At 38.7% G+C, this 21,484-nt stretch overlaps 2 protein-coding genes across 2 annotated transcripts in view; one reads left to right on the top strand and one right to left on the bottom strand.

The window, feature by feature from the left end:
- Positions 1–6,294, bottom strand: part of LOC139721270 (putative ammonium transporter 2) — a 46,364-nt gene extending 40,070 nt beyond the window's left edge. The window contains exon 1 of the mRNA XM_071632591.1: positions 6,108–6,294. Within this exon, the coding sequence (XP_071488692.1) occupies positions 6,108–6,294 (187 nt within the window). The remainder of the gene's footprint in view (positions 1–6,107) is intronic.
- Positions 6,295–12,294: 6,000 nt separating this feature from the next.
- On the top strand, positions 12,295–20,830 carry LOC139721269 (putative ammonium transporter 3). Its single transcript, XM_071632590.1, has 6 exons — positions 12,295–12,995; positions 14,367–14,438; positions 15,171–15,230; positions 16,299–16,375; positions 19,627–19,839; positions 20,307–20,830. Exons 1-6 carry the CDS (start codon positions 12,295–12,297, stop codon positions 20,828–20,830), a joined length of 1,647 nt encoding a protein of 548 aa, XP_071488691.1.
- The last annotated feature ends 654 nt before the right edge of the window (positions 20,831–21,484 follow it).

Below are 21,484 nucleotides of genomic sequence, written 5' to 3'. Positions count from 1 at the left end.
GAAAATAAAAACATAAAAGAACAAAGAGGAAGGCGTACAGATGTCTCGGTGAAGACATATTTGTCTTCTCTGAAATGCATCTTCGTTTCGTTACCTTCTTTCTTTTTTTTTTTTGACCGCTCATGTATTTTGTAACGTAATTATACGGTACTAATATTTTCATTCCAATTCAACTTTAACAGTAGGTAAAAAAAGAAAGAAAAGAAATGCCACGCATATACTGTAATATTATTCCTACTTCGATTTCTCCTGGAGGAGAAATTATAGCTACATTTAAATGTTGTTACGGTAAATAGTATTTCTATACCCTTTGTTCACGACCTCATAACCAGTTCAGCTTTAAGCAAGACAAATCGTTAAGCTCCAAACTTTTATTCCTAATTGTTTTAACCGTTTGTCTAGCATGATCACGATGATGCGAACTAAATAGCGCCGTATCGCCTTCACAAGCGCGCCTGATCTCGAAAATACGATCCACAGGGCATAACCAAATGAAAATAATCCTAATGGGTGAGTTTCCAGTGTTCATGTAAAGTTGATTCATGGGGCATGGTTGTTTAAATTTGATTCTCTCGTCTGCCATCAACTCCAATCAATGAACATGGGATGATCGCAGGTGGATTGTTTTACTTGGTTTACCTGGTTTCTCACAGACCTGATCACTCACTCAACACATCTTGCCACATTTTCCAGTCTTCTATTGGCAAAGCGCTATATGCCCTTTCCAACGTCAAGGTCAAACTTCAGGCATTAGCAGCACTTAGCAATAACAGACAGTTTGTTTGTTTGTTTGTTTGTTTGTTTGTTTGTTTGTTTGTTTGTTTGTTTGTTTCACCTGGTTTTGTTGTTCGACCATCTGCTGTATAGTCAGTTGCATTCAGTCCAAACGGGGGAAATTGTTTGACACCTACATGTAGGGAAGATTCACCTGGACTTGAGGTTTGTTTGTTGTTGGTTTTTTTCCTCTTGAGGGAGGGGGGTGTGTTTACGATAATAGTTTTTTAAGTGTCTGAAATGGCATATAACCATGGCAACGAAAATCTTTTGCCAACTATTCCATCTGCCCCTGTATCTTATGCTTTCGATTGTGAGGTTATGTAGCTTTTACATTTGTGGTTTTGATATATAGATGATGACTGGCGGGGGAGGGAACATACCGAATGTTCCACCCGGAGGGTTTGAAATGCTATTGAGGGAGGTTATGAGTCCCGAGGCGAAGTCGAGGGTCTTATAGCCTCCTGAAATAGCATTTCAAACCCTGAGGGTGGAACGTTTGGTACATGTTCCCGACAACAAAAGTCATCATCTGTTATATTATATGGGTTAGTCAAATACGTCAAATACGTCAACGTCAACCACCAGCACAACGCACTCGATCGCTCGCATCGCTGCGCTCGATCGCGCAGAGCCAAATTCACTGTGCGCGCGCGGTCCTAAGCCTTCTGTCATTTGTTACGTGAAAATGTTTTCCCATGGGAGAACATTCACAAGAGTGTTCGCCCATGGGCGAACATAACGAATGTACCTCCATCACGTGACTGTGTTCAGCCAATCACTAACCGGTATTTGACTAACCCATTTAATATCAGGTAATGTTCAACGCTTCAATTAACACAAAACGTTCATTCTATCATTTGTAATTATTTCATTTATAGTATAACCAGCAGGAACAGATCATTTCAAAATCGTTATAATCACACATCTAAACATTTTCTATGAAAGATTAGTTTTAATTGAACTGAATAAAAAGGAAGATCTAACATGTCATAGTTGTGGTAATTATATTCTAGGGTTGATGGACTATAAACACGTTTTGTTTAATTTCATAGAGTGTGGAATTCATACGTGGGCTCGTTATGTGTTTTGTCCAATGGCCGAAGCAAATTTCAACGTTTATCGGGAAAAGCATATATTCAGAGAAATACAAAATGATCGAAGTGCATCTCGCCGTGTTTTTTTTTTCTTTTTGCTTTATTCCTTCTCAGAACTTAAGAAACCAAGATACATGAGGAGGCAGTGTAGGACATTTAAGGATGGTGTAGTTTTGGTTGAGATGGGGACACAGGTTTTAACATTTTGCGAGATGATAAAAAACCACTTATATGAAATATGGCAGGGCATGCAATTCAAAGAAGAATTCAAGGTTTATTACCAAAAAAAAAAGAAAATCAGTTTTGAAAATGGCCTAGATATCTAAAAACATAATAAAACAAAATGTTCCGAATAAAAAGCGGGACCCATCTTTTATCAGAACCTGTTTGTTTTCGGATATCTCAGCCATTTCAAAACCAAAGCTGACCACATAAAATTTGAATTCCTTTTTGAATTGTATGTTCTTTCATATTTTATATAAAGTGGTTTCTTATCATCTCGCAAAATAATAAAATCTGAATCCCCATCTCAACCAGAACTATACCACCCCTTTAAACAATCTAATTTGATTTGGCACCTCAATTTGAAAAGTTTCACTATTTTATCTTTTCGCTTTCTCGTAGAGCTTTATATCAAAATCAAACTTCTCCATGCAAAATATTCCTCTGCACCTTGGATCGTATCTTGTTATGATTATGATTATGAATGCGATTATGATTGTGACATCTTATCACATTCTTTCCGAAATACTTTACAAATGAGAAAGTTACAAAATAAAAAATAAAACAAAAGAAATAAATCACCGGGGACCCTGTAGGGCCCTCTATGTGCGTCATTACACATGATACAGATGATACAAAAACAGAACTTGCATTTTTTTTAAAGAAAGAAGAGACGTTTTGTTCACATTTGTCATGTCAGCGATTACAGACAGGCAACAGTCTCACTCTACTCCATCATCCATTCAATTTTTGAGAAAGGAAACTGCGGACGGAAAGGGCTAAGGCTGGGATGAGAAAGAGTAAGAAATATCGAGAGTCATATCGGACAGAAAGGGGGAGAATGTGGAATGGAGAGAGAATTAGAGGCAATTAGACGTCGGGGAATAACAGGATGACAGAGGAATGAATGGAAGAAATGTTGTTTAAAAGAACGAAATGGATGCAGAAAATACTTCAGAAAGAGAACCTTTAAAGGGCTTGCATTGTTGCGCAAGAACAAGAAGATACACTTGGCATATTTTCCCCTGTGACTTTTACCAGGGAGGTGTCTCATCTCCCTGGTTTTACCTTCTATAGCATCCGGAAAACTGTTTGATGACGCACTGACAATGTCACTATTCAAAATGCGTCATCAAATTGAAAGAGCTCCCTTGGTTTAGATTTTTTCCCCTTTCGTTCTTGCCCTAAGGTTCAATTATGTTTTTATTTCAATTCAGGTTTTAGGCTAGGGAGAGACAAGCTGAATGCGACACTCGTCTCTTCGATTTGTCACCCCACAGACTCGGTTGACATGTTGTGCGTAAAATCGCCGACCCATTCAAACGTGTCCATGTCACCTCCAACAGTTAAGTCAGTTAAGTCAAGCTTGAATCTTAAAAGATCGGCCGACTAAGCGCAGGTTAAAAGCAGCGTGGATGCAAGCAAATAGAGACAGAAGGATAGCCCTATACATATATGAAGAGTTTTATCACAAAACGAGCTAAATCCATTCCTTTGAAGTTGAGATATTCCGACTGAAGTTCCTAAAGAACAAAGAAAATGATAAGAAAATACAGAATATTGTTAATCATAACTTCTAGAATATTCCTTGTTATGTCTTAGGTGAGGGATTACTGGAAAAGTTTCATTTTGCTCTATCTTATGATGGAATTAATGTTTTAAATGGCGCTTATAGCTCATTTTGCAATACGACTCTTAAATCATATATGTACATTGATAAATGTGTGTGTGTGTTTGTGTGTGTGAGTATATACATGTGTTTATGCAGTGCATGTATGCTCGCATGTGTATGTGTGCGTGTGTGTGTGTGTGTGTGTGTGTGTGTGAAAAGAGAGAGACAGAACATGGGCTTCTAATCTTTTCTTACTTTGAAAAGGCTTCTATATCTTCAGAGATAGTTTGAATTAAAATGGGTTAGTTGTAAGAGTCACCTATTGATTGCTAAAAGCAGACTTGAAATATGTATACATATTTGAATTCTTTTCAATTGTATTGATATTTTGTTATTTTGTGTATGATGTGTTTTGCATTGGTGGAAATGAAATAAATGAAAATGAAAGTGAATACCAAAATTATCTATATTAAGTCGACGTAGTTGTCTTCCTATAGACTGATTAGAATCCATTAAGACGTGTACATTATTCTTCAAAAGGCAGCCATTGATTAGATGCATTACTTACAGAAAATTGTTACTCACGCAGCCGAAATGAAAATAAATGTGTTGGTCCTTCATGGTCGAAGTAATTTGTGTCTACAACGGGCAATAATTACACTTGGTTATAACTATCTTTTAAACGTTGGAAGTGAAGTATTGGCAGTAGTAGTATACAGTAGTAGTAGTATAGTAGAAGTAGTAGTAGTAGCATCAGCAGTAAAAGTAGTAGCAGTAGTATAGTAGTAGTAGCAGCACCAGTAGCAGCAGTAGTAGCAGTAGTAGTACAAGTAGTAGCAGTCTAAATGAAGTAATAATGGTGATTATTCTTATTCTTTTTGTTGTTATTTTGTATAGAGGTTCCCCGACAAAACCTTCTATAGAATACATATAACCATATTAAAAAAATATATATATTGTCGCAAGACCCATGGTGATTAATTCATTCGTTGGGATTGATTATCGGCCTAGAAGCATCTTCTGTTTTCCATTACTAGATCCATCAAATGAAAACCTGGGACGGACACAATGTCCCATTACTCAAACTCAAGGACATACCGTATTATTTTGCAAGATGCACAAGCTGCAACGCCTGTATAAAACACGGTTTAAAGAGTAATGCTTTATGCGCTAAAAGGGCCGCCTACATCATAACTCCGGCAACCAACGTTGTATGTGCTCCTGATACAGTATAAGTTGTAAAGTATACATCAAAAGGGATAGATACAATACGAACAATAGAAATATTAGATAATCAGATACATATTGACGAAAGGCTTTATGTGTATTTTAGTGTGTGCGTGATGGGTAACCCTGTGTGAAAACAAGACAAAAGCAAAAAGAGAGAGGAGCAGAAAGAGGAGAAATGAGTAGAAAAGTAAAAAACAAGGAAACAATTTGAATTGCGTGCGAAACGTTTCGAAAGATAAATGACAGAAAAAAAAATTAATAACACAAGCGGCCTTGAAAGAGCAATTCTGTCAGCAGGTGGGATAATAATATTATTATTCAAAAGAGTTCCCTTTACCAGCTAATTACTGAAAGTATATCTCTTTATCCGTTTTTCTTTCCTTTGGAAGAAATTAACAAAGGAAAAACAAAGAAAACAGGAAAACGCATCAAACATTGTAAGTAAAATCAGAATGCGTCAGCCTTACGTTCAACTTTGTATCCCTCACATCCCTTTTTTTTTTAGTTTAGTCTGCTTGGATGCACTAAAAACAAAACCCATGCTTCACTGTCATTTACATTCTAGCTTGAATTGCCAATGGTACGACCTTCATCCGACCACGCAGTGCGTTTCCTTGGATTTTGAAATAACAGTGTATCTACCACTCGACTACAACTCGACAAATTAACATAATTATTTTTACGCGTTTACAGGAATCTGATTAATAAGACAGTGTCAGGGTGTTTGAGTAGAACGACTTTTAGGAGCTATACATGAGTGGTAGACGTGCAGAGATGAAGAGAGAAAGGGGAGATGAGACACAGACAGACAGACAGACAGGCAGACAGACGGACGGACAGACGGATAGACAGACACACATACAAACAGGCAGACAAACAGACTGACAGACAGACAGACATAGAAAAAGAAACATGCAGGGAGATGCTCGTGTTTATATGAATTGCTTTTCTCTTATATCTCTGCCAAACATATTGTTAGATTTTTGTCTTTCCGTACATATCGTGAAACACAGCAAAACTTGCATTCTGTCTCTTTACGTGCGTGCCTGTGACTGTGCTTTTCTTAGTTTTATTTCTTTCTTCTTGATTCTCTTCATGCTTGTTAATAAACAAAGGCATCAATTCAGTGCTTTTAGACGAGTTTTCGGGGGTAAGGAATGTGAATGGCCTACCTGACTGCATGGTAAAAATGACAAAGGCACTGGTCAAAATCCACGTGGCGTCGTCCCAGCTAGTGCCCGGTGTCCGGTCGGGTTCTGCCGTACTGTTCAGCGTGGTGTTCCAGTAGCAGTCAGTTTCGTTCTCATAGCCATGGCACGAAATGTTCGTGGCATTCGGAACTGGGGTAGGCGTTCCCATTATCACTCTTTTCAGGCGATTGTTATCAATGAGTAATCTTGCTATAAAGTTCTTGAGGTAACGAAGGATGAATAAACTGTCTCTTTGTTCACCAGAAGATCCAGCACAACCTGGCAACGGTCAGAAAACACGTGATAGTCCGACATGAGTATGAATAAATGAAGTTGGCTGACTCGATGCTAGTCAGAGCCAAGTTTTCCCACTCTTTCCACAGATTCTGCTGACCTTGAAATGACCAGCACCTCAGTATTTATAGTCATGGTTACAAAAACAGCTGAACATTCACGAGGGATAGAAGGAAATCAACGTTACTGTAAATGTTTGTTTAAGCTTTTTTAAATTTTCAACCTGCTTAACTCCATTGGCGCTGCGAGCTAGAATGTGCCACTGAAGCTTTACAATACGTACGGCTATCTTCGTTAGATGGCAACTGATTGCCCGCCTGGCCCGGTAGTTAGAAGCGCATGCGCTAAGATATGAGGGAAATTCGGTAGTTGAGGGATATTGTAATTCGTCGCTGAACTTGCTGAACCAATCGAGAGTAAGAGTACGAATACACACATTTTCCCAGGCGTGTACATACATTATGCATGTTTATCTGTGTGTTTGTGTGTGTGTGTTCGTGTGTGTGTGTGTGTGTGTGTGTTGTGTGCTGGTTCGTTTAGGTGTAATTTTGTACCTTGCAAATAACTTGTCAGCCTCTCCACAGTTACGTCCAACAAAGATGTTATTTTTTGACGGCATTTATTTATTTTGTTTGTTTGTCTGTTTGTTTGTCTGTTATTTGCTTTTTGTTTGTTTAATTGCAAAATAACTCAATAATTATTAACGGATTTGCATGAAATTTTGAGAGAATGTTGGTAATGACATCAACAAGAAATAATTGCATTTTGGTTGAGTGATCCGTCTGGGTCCAGGATTTTTTTTCCTCTTGTTTTTTTTTTTCTTTCTTTCTTTTGACGGAATCTGTATCTATTGGGAAATAGGATCATTTTTTAGTAGCTATTTGACTAAAATTGATATCAACATGTTCCAAATGTTACCGAAATGTTTTGATTGTCAAGGAATATGATAATGTTGATGACATGAATCTTGAACTATAATCTAATTGCAAGAAATGGCAATATGGGTGGAAATTAGCTGCTTGGCCGATGACTCGACTAAGCTCTCCGAGTGTTTTTCGATAAGTTCTGAATGCGATCATTTCTCGCGAGAGCTATTATAAGCAATGGATTGATAGTTAGGGCGCCAGCTGTTGTTTCCGTTCGCATAATCCTCAGTAATAATCGTGTTACATCGCGATTATCGTTGTAGCTCGCGTTTGGTACACACTCCCAGTTTGAATTGAATTGAATTGATTGGTTTACTGTTTTGATTAGTACCAAGGTTTGTTTTGTGACTGACATTTTCAATTCTAGTACAAATTGATTTTTTTTTTTTACTTTATTCAGTTTCTAAAAAAGAAGAAAAGCAAAGTTTAAGCTTTTGTTACTCTTTTATTATATCTTGAAAGAGAGACAAAAACAACTTCACGGTGACTAATAAATAAAGTGCAAGACACATGATCATGATGATATACACTTTATCACTCATTAGCCTCATGTTACCCAGATGCTAGTATTTTCAGTGGAGAAATAAGAGAACGAACAGAGTGTTTAATCTCCAAGCTGTAGGCAACACCCGCAGCTTTCTTCACGTCATGAAAATAAAGTGGATTGGTGATGAATTGAGAGTTTGCTGTGTCGCCCTGTTGTAGAGTTAGGAAGAAGCACACAACAATAGATTGAAAAAAAAAAACCCTCTAAAACACTTTAACTTCTCAAAGTGCTTTTTCTCATGGTGAGAACAGGTGACCCCGCCTCTTATTAGGAACAACCTCAGCTGATGGCTGAGTGTTATACACGTTTATTTTATGCCAACTATCCATAATAGAAAGAATGATTTACATAAATGTCGATATACAAAAGTATTTTCCTTACATGTGTTTGATAACAACAGGAGGAAAAAGGGGAAACACGCCTTTATTCTTGTTCTAAGGACGATTATTTGATTAAAATCTGAAAGGGCTCGTGGTGAATTTATATATTTGTTAAGGGCGGTTAGACTACGGGGTGTAATTTGTACCGCAGTTTGACAGAGCAGGTAGCCTTTGCGTTTCATGGGTGTATAGTGGCGACAAAACACGCCAAAGTCCGGAACGTCTTTTGTAGGACAAAATAGCTTCAGTATTAATCAATTTACCCTCTGCTCGTGCGAACTGTTAGGAAACACGGCAAACATTTCGTCTTAAGGTGAGTCTTTAGATCACGGATTAAAATGTAAGCTCTAATGAAAGACTTGCCCCAACCACGTCCATCGGTTTCACCTTCGCTTTATTATTCTTTCTTTCCCTCCCTTTTTTCTCCAGTTACAGAAACACACACACACATACACACACAAAATCAAGTTTTCATTGTTGCGATCACGTACAATTTCTTGGAGTAATCAGTGGTTTGTAATAAGTTCAATGTACATATTCACACCGCACGTGCAGTATACTTAATGAAAGAGCAGCTAACCTGATACGTCCCTTGCGTAAAGGTTTTGATAAGAAAGCGGCAGCATGCAGACACTCCTGTTTATCCTTACATCATGCGGTGCAAGATGTAATTTGCCTGCGAATTCTGCATAATGTAGTATCTAACACATCGACACGAACCCACGCGCTCACGAACACACACGCACACGCACACACACACACACACACACACACACACACACATACATACACACACACGCGCGCGCACACACACACACACACACACGCCCACACGCACACACACACACACACACACACACACACACAACACACACACACACACATACACGAACTAATACAAAGAAACTCAAACACTAGGACCAACAACCAAACAAAATTACAGTATTCTTTTTTTTCCTGCCATCTTACGACGGTTTGGTCTGAGTATGTTGATAGTGTACGCAGCATGCATCCTTTATTTTCTCCTTTTCTTTGAATCTCCTTCACGCCTCTCATACTCCATTTTATGAACAATACCTTATCTTGAGGTTTGATTTTTTTTTTTATTTGTCTCACTCTATTTCCTTGCTTTCATTAATGTCTTATCTTTTCATTTCGATTTTCATTCGTATAATCCTTACAAATTTAATGATTCATGATATATTTTATCATAAACATTATGAACATGAGATATAATATTATAATCACGTTTGTAACTATAAAAAAAAAGATCCAGGGTCGGAAAATCTGTATACACATAAATGTCACTATCAGATGTTTCAGTATCAGAAGTTTTCGGAGACGTTATATTTCCAGTTTTAGTCATTGTAGCATCATTAATGTTCCATTTCTTGAGATGACATGGCGTAGGTATTCTAAACATCCTTCGATGACGGAAAAAAATCAAAGGAAACACCAAGCTACAAGTTGATTAGACGAGACAAAATATTATGCATTTAAGCCCAGGAACATGAAAAGTGGGCACAACCGAAATTTGTTCTGGGTTTCACTGTTAGATGCTTCATAGAGACAATTATCTAAACTTTTTCCCTGTAGGTTTTTCCTTTCTGGTGAAATTTTCCTAATGCGTCACTACTTAAACTAAAGCAGTACTTTGCAGATTAGTTTGGGTTCTGTTTTCTTAATTTTTTAACCACGCTAATGGTTTCCAAACTTGATTTGCCAAAAATGGTAAGTGCTGCATTAAGTTAGCGCAACAAACATCAGATTACTGCAAGAAAATTCACATTGTCTTTGACTCATTTCACTTCGTCATCACAAAACGGTTCGCTAGAGTCATTTAGTTAATGTGGAGGGTATTCATTCGCATCTTTGTCAATGAAAAAAGACACACTCCCTTCGTATAAGAAGATGAGAGATTAGAGTTACGCCATTCTTTTCATTGACATTTCCAGCTCAAATTTCTTAGAAATGTATAGCGCTAGTATTTTTGGTTTCGGAAAACGCGATCAAGAAAAACCTACACTAATTCAGAATTTCACGAGAAAGTGAATGCATTAGTGTCAATTGCCATCCCCTCCCCTCATGTAGCCACTAACACACATCATTCCCCAACAGGAGAGACCGAAATACATATGTAATTCCATTCATTCGGTGCCTTCTTATTGTCTGAAGTCTACTTATCGTTGAACGAGGCGAATATACAGAACAAAGAATGATGGTATGAAACGGCATTCCTGCCCAACGACGAGACAAAATTCAAAATGAAATTGTCCATTTCATTTCAAGCTCATTTCCCTGCAGTGGCAATCTTCCTCCCATCGATCCCAGAACCGCAGTTATATTCTTTTTGCATGCAATCTACGCAATTACGGAAATGCGTTCACAGGCGGCTTGAATCAGGCCACTAGGCCTACTTTGTCGGACAAAGACACAAAATTATATTGACCGAAACTAGATTAAAAGAAAACAGTCCTGGAAATTGTACGTTTCCGTTCGATGAGAATTCTAAAATCGAACACTTGTGCAATATATGATGAACATTAATCTTTATGATGTTTGAAAGTTGGGTCTCTGGTAATGGTTTTACCATGTATTATGTTTAAAATAGTTTCAGAGATAAATTTGAATGTAGAATAGGATTCCATCATTACCATGCTACATTAATCTACGTTTACATAGTCGATGGACCATCACTTGAAAATTCTTACAATCTGGCAAAATGCATAATATTACAAGCAGTTAGTAAGTAGTCCTGTAATTCTTTCAAATTACCCCCCCCCCAAAAAAAAACAAACAAACAAACAAACAAACAAACAAACAAACAAACAAACAAACGAACGAACACACACAAAAAAACCCAACAACAACTGGACTGTGTAAAGCCTTTGGGTACTTTGTTGGCCCAACTGCGCTCGAACAGCATGATAGAATCAATGAGTTTATGGAGTACATATTGTCGAGAGAGCCGCCATAGGCCAGCACAGTTGCTTTCAGCAAAGCCATCTAAACCACGTACCTCCGGATGGAGAAGTGGTGACTAGTATGAAAGTAAAAAGCACCAAAGCACGTCACGAACTCGACACATCACGAGCTCGACGCTCACGAGTCATACAGCCAAGGAGATAGACACTAGTGAACAGTCAAGGCTCACGAGCTCGACATAGGCTCACGAGCAGTGACGAGCTATACGGTCCAAGACCTAGACACGCGGCAAAAAAAGGTGAATCGGGGTTGTATCAGTCAAAGAGTTGTTTTTTTTTCTTTCTTGCTCGTGGGTGTCCAGATCGTGATATGACCATCCAAAACCGACAAACACAAAAAGATGAAACGAGGAATAGCATCACACTTAACCTTACATTCTTGGGGAACATATTGAAAAGGTCATCATTCATTGGGTATATTTTAACAGTCACGATCAATAACCAAAAGGTATGAATCAACCCAGGCTCGATAAATTGTAACTGGATGCTTGTAAAAATATCAGAACGGAATCGCGTATCTTGTTGACGTCATACCCGTGAACATTTCATTACTTGACAGAAAAAAAAAATCAACGTAAAACCTGTGAAGGCACGTGGACGAAAGTATATTCAGTTTCTTGTGATTAAGTGAAAACGTAAACAGTGCTAGTTTGACACACTGTGTTCTCGCAAAAACCTTGACTTAAGGTAATAGATAATGACTATCAAAGACAAAAATCAAGTAGTTTGCTTTTCAGGATGTTTGACGCAAGGAACATAATTCATACTCTCACCGCTCCCCACTGGTACGGTGTGTCTTTTCACACACCAATTGTGTAGCTGTCTAAATTATGATATACGTGATGCATGGCAATAACACAGCATCTGTGGCGCTATATGGACCCGCGAAATAATTTCTCCCTGAAAATCACGGATGTGTAACTCGCCGACCTACATTTTTTGCTCGAACTGTATATCCAGTGAGACGGCTGAGATTTTTATTTAAGGAAAACGTGTCAAAACGACGTCGAGCAGTGGACAGTTCGTGTATAAGCGATCATGACTACGATGGCAGCGCCTTCGACTAGTGCCGGACTGGTGACGAATTCGACGGAGAGAAGTCCAACTGCATATCGCGCGGCGACGTGGGACGATGCTACGTGGATCTTGACCAGCGCCTTTCTCATCTTCACCATGCAGTCCGGTTTCGGCCTTCTCGAGTCCGGGAGCGTGACGCTGAAAAACGAGGTCAACATCATGGTCAAGAACGCCGTCGACGTCCTCTTCGGTGGCATATCGTTTTGGATGTTCGGCTACGGCCTCAGCTTCGGTGTCAATGAAGGCTCGAACCCATACATTGGCATCGGTGACTTTTTTGTAGACAGTATGCGAGTCGACGCCGAGCTCGGTCACCTCTTCGCTCATTTTTTCTTCCACGCTTCCTTCGCAACCACGGCCACGACAATTGTGAGTGGCGCGATGGCGGAGCGGACAAAGCTCGAAGCCTACATCATCTTCTCCTTTCTCAACACCTTCGTGTACGCCGTCCCAGCCCATTGGATCTGGGCTCCCAATGGGTGGCTACACACCATGGGTGTGGTCGATATTTCAGGGGCGGGGCCGGTACACCTGTTAGGAGGGGTAACTGGTCTGGTGGCTATCATCATGTTGGGGCCTCGACACGGTCGGTTTGGACCCCAGGAGGATAAGCCAGTTCAAGGCAGTCCTATCAACACACTCCTTGGTCTCTTCATGTTGTGGTGAGTTTAGAACATACGATTTTGAAACAATTTATTCATTTAGGCCTTTCATTACATAATGTTTACAGACTAGTATCTAACTTCTAATTCCCGCTTATCATATCTTAACCCTTCTTAGAATCAATACGTTCTTTAAAGTTGATGCGAGTACCACATGATAAGTGTGACATTCAATGGCGGTAGCAATTTTTATTATAATTGTGGTAACCGAAGTGACGTTGGAATGATGTTGCTGCTACTCATGATGTTGGTGTCAATGATGATAGCAATAACGACAACAGCATCAATTATAGTAGGAGTAATGATGATAATAATAACGATACTAACAATAATGATGCCGATGATGATAATGACGATGATGACAATTGTTACTTCCCGGGAGGGGATATGAATATTAAAGAAAACTTGAAACTTATGATAATGCACAATACCAACCAGATAGAGAGGTTCTTTCTTCAACGCGCTTTATGTCATCACTAAGAATTTTGATTTTTTTTTTCCCGTAAGACGTTATAGGGGAATTTTGTTAGCAATGCAATGCAGTAGGTCAAACCCATGACGTTTAATTACTTTCATGCCACAACATATATTCTCTCCTCAAGGTAAATGATGGTTTGATATTGTTTAAAAAAATCCATAAAATCGAAAATTTTCATTTCGAAATTTGCCTGACCTTGTTATTATTTCCGACATAAATTCTTCTCAGTTCCTGGGGTTTCGGGAAATGGCTGGATTTCAAGATATTTGGAATATGCTGAATACTGATGTTATCAGAATTCAGAGCAATATGAGATCACTTGAGGCACTGTTTTGCTTCTGATTGATCGTATATATGTATATCTATGTCAGTCCATGAAAACAAATTCTGAGGAAAAATTACTTTCCATACCTGTATAGTAATAAAGAGACTAATGAAATCCATTTACATACTTTTTTTCGCTCTTCAGGTATGCTGTCCTATGTTCTGTGATTACATGAAAATCCTTACACTAATTGTATTTCCTAAGATTTATTTATAGGCTTAGTTTGTAAATAATTGCGCTTAGCTTTGGTAACTTCAGCCTCCATTTCTGTTATTTGTTGATATAGATGACCAAAAAAATAGATAAACAACTTAAAAGCGGGTCTTGGGGAATGGCGATTTTAGTAAATTAAATATACAAGTATTTCGGTAAATGCAGCTTTGACTTGTATTGTTCGTTGATACTAAAGACCGATTTAAATTGATAAACTACAAAGGAGCTGTTCAGCAAGAATTATTTGAACAAATAATCACAAAAACAACAAGAAAGATATGCAAATCAGTGACTGAGCTGATACCTCTCTGCAAACCGTCATTTCATTAGCAATTCATTTCACTTTTATGCTAAGGTGGGGATGGCTTGGTTTCAACTGCGGCAGCACGTACGGCGTAGCCGGTCAGAAATGGATCCTAACAATAAAGTAAGTATGCTTTAGTGCTTATTTTTTGCTTGCGCCGCAAATGGAACAAAGACACGTTCATGAAGCTCATTACTTTAGTTGTTCATTATGTAGATTGATAGATAGTGCGCAGCACAAGGGGAGAGGTTTCTCTTTCCGTAGACGATTCCACATGCAACCATTTGTAGGTGTTTGTTGTTCATTCGTGCATTCAAAATTATTCATTTTGTCCTGCCCTAAAGTGCTCAGTTTTATTTAATTTCGGGAGACGGATTTAACTTCAGTAAGCTTATGTCCTTTAGTTTTACACTTGCTTTCGAACAAATAGTTATAGAAATAACATAATGTATTCACACTTCACGCATATTATACATGTTTATAATTATACAAGTATGTATATATATATATATATATATATATATATATATATATATATAGTTTTCCGTTATAAAGTTTAATGCATTATTATTTGATTAATTCCAATGCTATACCTTCAGAAATTTCATTACTTTCCCAAATTTGAGCGTGATAAGACAGCAAAACTGGACTGCGTGCTTTAATACCAAAGGGCAAACTTATACTGACGAAGCATTCATAAGACAGAGGAATTCATTCCAGACACCCGAGCTTTCTCGCTACCTTTACCACGATCAAAATGTAATGACAAAAATCAGGGCATGGTGCACTGTTACGTGATAACCACTCGTGTATAATACTGTTTAATCATATCTAAATCGTATCTTAAATTCCCAGATCGGCGGTTTCTACTATCCTTGCATCCATTTCTGGAGGGATAACAGGAATTGCTCTCAGGTAACTGTGTTTCTTCTATTTTTTTTTCGCCCTTACCTATCGTTTTAACTGTTAACAGCAAACTGTAATTGCAATCTTCAGGGGAAAAAATACATTAAAAGATATATTCTCCGGGATGATTTGTGTGTAGGCCTACGCATTTTTCGTTGAACATCACATTTAATGGAAGTACATTTATAGACATAACAACTGTAAATTCAATGTATTGACTGTTAGATACAACATGTCAGAATAAAAATGCTGGAAAGAAAAACAAGTACAATCATTTTCTTTCGATAAAGAATTGCAACGAGTTTGTTTGTTTGCTTGCTTGTTTTCTTCTGTAAGCATCGCTACCATGCATCTTGTTTTGTCATTTCAACGCAAGAAGGTAATCTTATACCCCGGTCACACAGCACTCCACGTCTGAATCACGTACAAAAAGTTATGAAAATCTGGTGGACGTGGTCGTAAGTGGTAATTTTTTGGTCAATTTTGGTTTGGCCGTGCTTTGTACGGGGTATGGGCGTTGGCGGCTGTTCCACTGCTGAAGCACTGCCTAAGCACGGCTAACCACGTCCAGCCACGTGTATGTACCGGAAAAATCAACTTGTCAGTGATAAGCCGCTAAACACACGCTATTTCCAGTGATACCAACGCGTAACACGCGTCAGATGACGGTGCACTGCCCGCTAAATTTTCACGTCTTACCGCGTCTCCCCAAGTTTTAAGTACTGCCGGAACACGGATTATCATGTGTGTTTCACGTGTGTTGCACGTCTTTACCACGTGTGCCACACGTCTTTACCACGTGTGCCACCCGTGGTTGTCCGCGGAGTAAAATTTTGAGCATTTCAAAACTTTTTATCCCGTCCGACGCCGTTCAGATTTTTCCTCGCGTCTTGCCACGTCTATAAATCGACCGTAGCTCATCTTAAACTCGACATCGATGCGAACAACATCGTCTGCTTCACGGGAGACCACTTTTAGACGGGTTTTGGCCGTGATTAAGCCGTAAAGTGCTGTGTGACCGGGGCTATAATGCACATTGGTAGCGTAGAGTATTGTTTTCTATCTTTACCCGTGCAGTTATCTTACCCTTGGTCGGAAATTCAACATTGGCTGGTTGATCAACTCTGTCCTTGCATCGCTGGTTTCTATAACGGGTAATTATTGCATGGAGACTGCGGAAAACATTATTTTGAGTCTGCACACCAGATTAGCAACCAACATGGCATGCCGCATATTTTTTTTTTCCAATACGATTCTTTGCTGATGGCATGAATTCAAATTTCGGAGGTTGCATTAACTGATTAAATTCTCTACAATACAAAGCAAGGACGTTCCTACCACAGTAAATATACTTTATTATCAGAATAAGCAATAACGAATGTACAGGCTGGAAAATTTTCTCCATTGTGACCTCATCGGTATAATTGTTTGTTTGTTTTCACCTATTGAAAAGCAATTCTCTCTCTCTCTCTCTCTCTCTCTCTCTCTTTCTTTCTTTCTTTCTTTCATTGTCTAAAACTAGTCACTACAGTTCAATGTTAGATGACATAGACTATCCAAACCTTTTAGCATTAAAAAAAGAATGATATAACAATGTAGGATACTCAGGAAGAGACGCAATGCTGCTGTCGACCTTGCAATTTTTCCTCTATTGTGGAGGGAGCGCTATCTTTATTCGAGCTTCCTTTTTTTTTTTTTTTTTTTTTTTTTTTAGTTGCTGGATAGAGGAACACGAATCTAAAAGAAAGAAGAGCTACCGCTTCTACATCTAAGAGGTTCTGAAAATAAGAACGCCCAAATGCCATTTCTTGAGAGTGAAAAAACACATTATTTACGACATGTGCCATTGACGCCAGGATTAACAAAACTAGGCCGTCAACGTAATATGTTGGCCTTTCTGGACAAAATTGAGCCTTGACAAGCACCATACATTAAACACGACCTCTATTATTCCTGTCCAGTTTTTCAGTTTGTCGATAATGTATTGCATATTTCTTGATGGAGGGTGATTTTTTATTAACTACCTGCTCCGCTTTGTTGTTTTGAATGCCATAAAGTCATGTAGCATGGGTATTAAAAGTCGGGCTGACTGGAAATGGCACGCGTTCTGAAGCCCTTTCTTCCTTATCGTACATGATATCCGTGTATGTCCCTGTCCACTATCTTATATCTTTTTGCCAAAAGAATAAGAAGTTTGTTTGTTTTTTAATCTCGTCATTCCACATGACATGCAGAATCAAATTGGCCTGTAGGCTTACTTTGTTACTTATTTGCAAAATCCTCATGAATTGCCGCATATTTCATTGCGTCGATTGTACACGAGTGCAGATATTACGGTTTCTGTCTAGCTTTATAGTCTCTCTTCAAGTCATATCCGCAATTCATCCACTTCCTTTCCTTTTCATGCTGTACAATCACTTCTCGATATATTTCTGCAGGTCGCTGTCTTCGAATAATTTATTCGTCTTTTCTGCAGTTCTCTGGTCTTGTTGCCACGTTAGTCTTGTCTCATGATTATTGTCTCGTTGTCATCATTGTCATGTCAGTTTTGTTTCAAGAAGTCTTGTTGTGGTATCAGTCTTGTTTCATCTTGTTGTTCTTTAGCTTGTCTCTATACTGTCGTACTACGTGTCTCCTAAGTGGGCATCCAAGCTTATTTCTTTACTGATTTTCTTCTTCGGAGGGGCCAACGCATAACAAGAATTATCTCTTCAGAGATTGTCTCAATTTATTTTGACTAACTTTGATGAATTCTTACAATGTTTCATTGTCATATTTTTTTTTTTGCTAATGTATAAGACCTAGACTCCGTTTATCATACAGTGCATATAGTCTACAAGGAGCGAAGTGTCATTTTGTTTTGTTGAAAATTAACAATGAAATTGTAATTAAACTTAATTGCACTGAAATTCTCCATTGGTGAATTCGTGTCGTCAATTTTTGAAGCGCCCTAAACCCTTGATATGCATAATGGCCCTTTTTTCGGCATTTGGCGCATGTCGAGAAACCTAATGTATTGTCCTTTTATACAGATTACCTAATCCCACTAATTCCCAATATGTTGTCACGGCCTTCCGGTACCATGGGTAGGATCGAGGTATATAACCATGGTATCCGCACGTGACTAGGCTTGCTACCTTTACAACTAGGTCAAGTTCGGAGGAATTACCTGAATGCTAATGTAAAACTTTGGCATATTATGTTGGTGAATGTTTTAAAGGGATGGTGCAGTTTCGGTTGAGATGGGGATTCTGGTTTCCTAACCTTTTTTAATGCTGATTTTTTAAATGATAAGAAATCTTTTATGTAATAATGAGAGAATGTATAATTCTAGATGAATTCAAACTTTGTTGGCTTTTGAAATGGCTGAAAAATCCCAAGCAAAGTGATGCTAATAAAAGGCGGGACCCACCTTTTAATAAGATCGCTTTGTTCTACTTTTCTTTGTTGATATCTCAGTCATTTAAAAAAAGATCATCGTGCAGAAAACTTTGAATTCCTCCTAAATTTGGATGCTCTTTAAAATGTCATGAAGTGATTTTTAGATATCTTGCAAAAAAAGTTAAAAGCTGCATTCTCGCCTAAAACCGATATTTTACTATCCCTTTAACACTGTCCTGCAAACGGCTCAAAAATCAAATTCATACTAACAAGAGGTTTTGTTAAAATTGCCCAAAATGAGATCATTGCCATCTTGAGTTATTCTATATTCGGTGCTTCAAGTCCATCGCAACAACGACGCAATTTTTCTCACTTTCACTTGAAGTTTTCTTCGGAGTGGGGTTCCGATGATGAGCAGAATGTTTTGGTTGAAACGGTAACATCAATTTCAAAGTATCTCATTTATGACAAGCATCATCTACATCTACACCAAGACAGACTCACTTTCTATTGCGTTACAATAACACTGATCTATGTCTGTTTCTCTTCCTCTCTCAATCTCTTTCTCTGTCTCTCTCTCTCTCCCCATACATATGTATACATATATATTTATCTATTCATTTATATATACATATCTATTTATCAATCTATATATATATATATTTATATCTATTTATCTATTTATATATATATATATATATATATATTCATATCTATTTATCTATTTGTATATATATTGCATATATATATATACATTTATGAATATATATGAATGTACAAGTTGTATATGATATACTGTTGTTTTATTACAACTCCGTGCATGTTCTTTTTTATCAAATTGCTTTTCTGATCAATTCAAGTCGCTGTTTTTACTTATTTTTGTTCAAGTTTTGTTGCAATTTGGTTGCTTTTGTTTTGTTATGTTGATTCCCAAATCCCTGACAAAGGCCCGTCAAGGGGTCCGAAGCTCATTATTGACATTAAAGGCATGGAAGAGAGTGAACGAATGCAATATCTCTCACAGCCTACTGTGCGCTGGCCCACCCATGGCAATCCATCGTCATCGGTGCCGTGGGCGCCGTCATCGGCTGCGCCGCTACTCCACTGATGTCCAAGCTGAAGCTCGACGACCCCGTCAGCGTCGTGCCCGTGCATCTCTTTCCAGCCATCTGGGGCTTACTGGCTGTAGGCATTTTTGGAGAGATAGACACCCTTGGCACGTTCAATCGCCACGACGGTTAGTCTCAACCTTGACTGAAATTGAAATCTCATTCCTACAAACTTTTTTTAGTCCTTTTTTCAGTACTCCGGATTTCCTTTTTTTTTCCGTAGAAATACATGAGTGAAGCCCAAAGAGGGAAGTAAATACTGTTAATTTGCGTTTTTGTATGCTTTTGTGGTTGACTGTTTCATTATAACGGTTTTAAATACTACCCATTATTTTTTTTTTCAAGAAACCGTCAATTGCTTTGGCCATTGCGATACTGAATGGAATGGTATAGCTTTGGTTGAGATGGGGCTTCAGGTCTCTAACTTGTCAGTTGTCGGTCTCTTATTACCTCTCAAAAAGTTAAAATCTGATTCCGTTATCCCAACCAAAACTTTACAGTCACTTTAAGCATAAGGTTATCATTAGCTTTGTTACAAGACAGTTACAAATGTGGAATTATTTATGCATGATTTGTCTTCCTTTCCTTCTCGTAGGATTAATCAAGGGCGGAGGTTTCTGGCTGTTGGGAGTCCAGCTTCTGTCTGTGGTATGTCTCTGTGTATGGACGGCCCTCACATCATTCATCTTCCTCTACGTCCTCAAGATCACCGTCGGTCTTCGCGTCTCTCTCCACGAGGAGCTCATGGGGGCCGACATCGTCGAGCACGGGCTCCACGGCGTCTACAACAAGAGGACGGGCGAGCTCCGCGACGCCGAGAACCGCCTCATCCTCACCATCGACAAGTCCACGAAGGAGAGCTATGAGAGATCACTGGACGCGCTTCGCCGGCTTATCAGGCTGAACGGGGGATTGGTGTTCTCCGTGCAGCGCGCTACCTGCACCACTGTGGGAGACATCCGCAGAGGCTCCTTGGCTGCATCGGAGCTTTGCCGCAATGTGCCGAAGGACAGCGAAAATGATGACGGCACAATCCAAAATGGACGTCCCATTCACGTTCATTTCCTGAACGCCGCCATGGGAGGAAGACCGCTTGGGAGCGTTGGGGCCGAAAGGTAACAAGTATAGTGGTATGAACGAAAAACACAAAATAAAGCAGAAAATATTCAATGTCACAACACAGACTGCGCAGGCAGCATGGTGAAAACCGTGATCTCTTAGAATAACTCTCCGCGTGCCTAAAGCCTTGAGTAGCAGCCGTCTGGGTCTCTCTTGGACTCAGACCCATGTCGACAAGGGACATGAATCATAGTGCTCCAGTTGGCTGAGGTTGACTTTTATTGCTGTTGTTTTTATGGTCATGCACCTTAAGAAAAAAGGGTCCAACTTTGCATCTGTAAGGGTGCAATTTTGTACCCTTCATACCAGAAAGATGCGAAGCTGTACCTTAAAGGTTGTTATATTTCAGCAAGTTTCATGAGTGAAATTTGAGATATGAACTCGCATGCCAGGTTGCATAATCCACGTCATCAATTGATCAGTCCAAGTCACGTGGTCTCACTTCAGTGTGGCCGGCAGACCAAATTTTTGATATAAGATTCACGCATGTCTTTTTCATTGCATATGCATTCAAAAGTTACACAACGACTTGTTATGTATAAATTATGATCATACTCTTTTACAGCTTTTTCTGTATTAATGTATATATATAGATACATATATAATATCCTATGTGCGTATATTATATGAATATCATCCTATAGCGAGGTTGTG

Source organism: Diadema antillarum, unplaced genomic scaffold (assembly GCF_040938485.1).
Source record: "Diadema antillarum isolate AM-2024a unplaced genomic scaffold, OU_Dant_1.0 scf00000141, whole genome shotgun sequence".
NCBI classification, from domain to species: domain Eukaryota; kingdom Metazoa; phylum Echinodermata; class Echinoidea; order Diadematoida; family Diadematidae; genus Diadema; species Diadema antillarum.
This window is presented reverse-complemented; position numbering and strand designations above follow the sequence as displayed.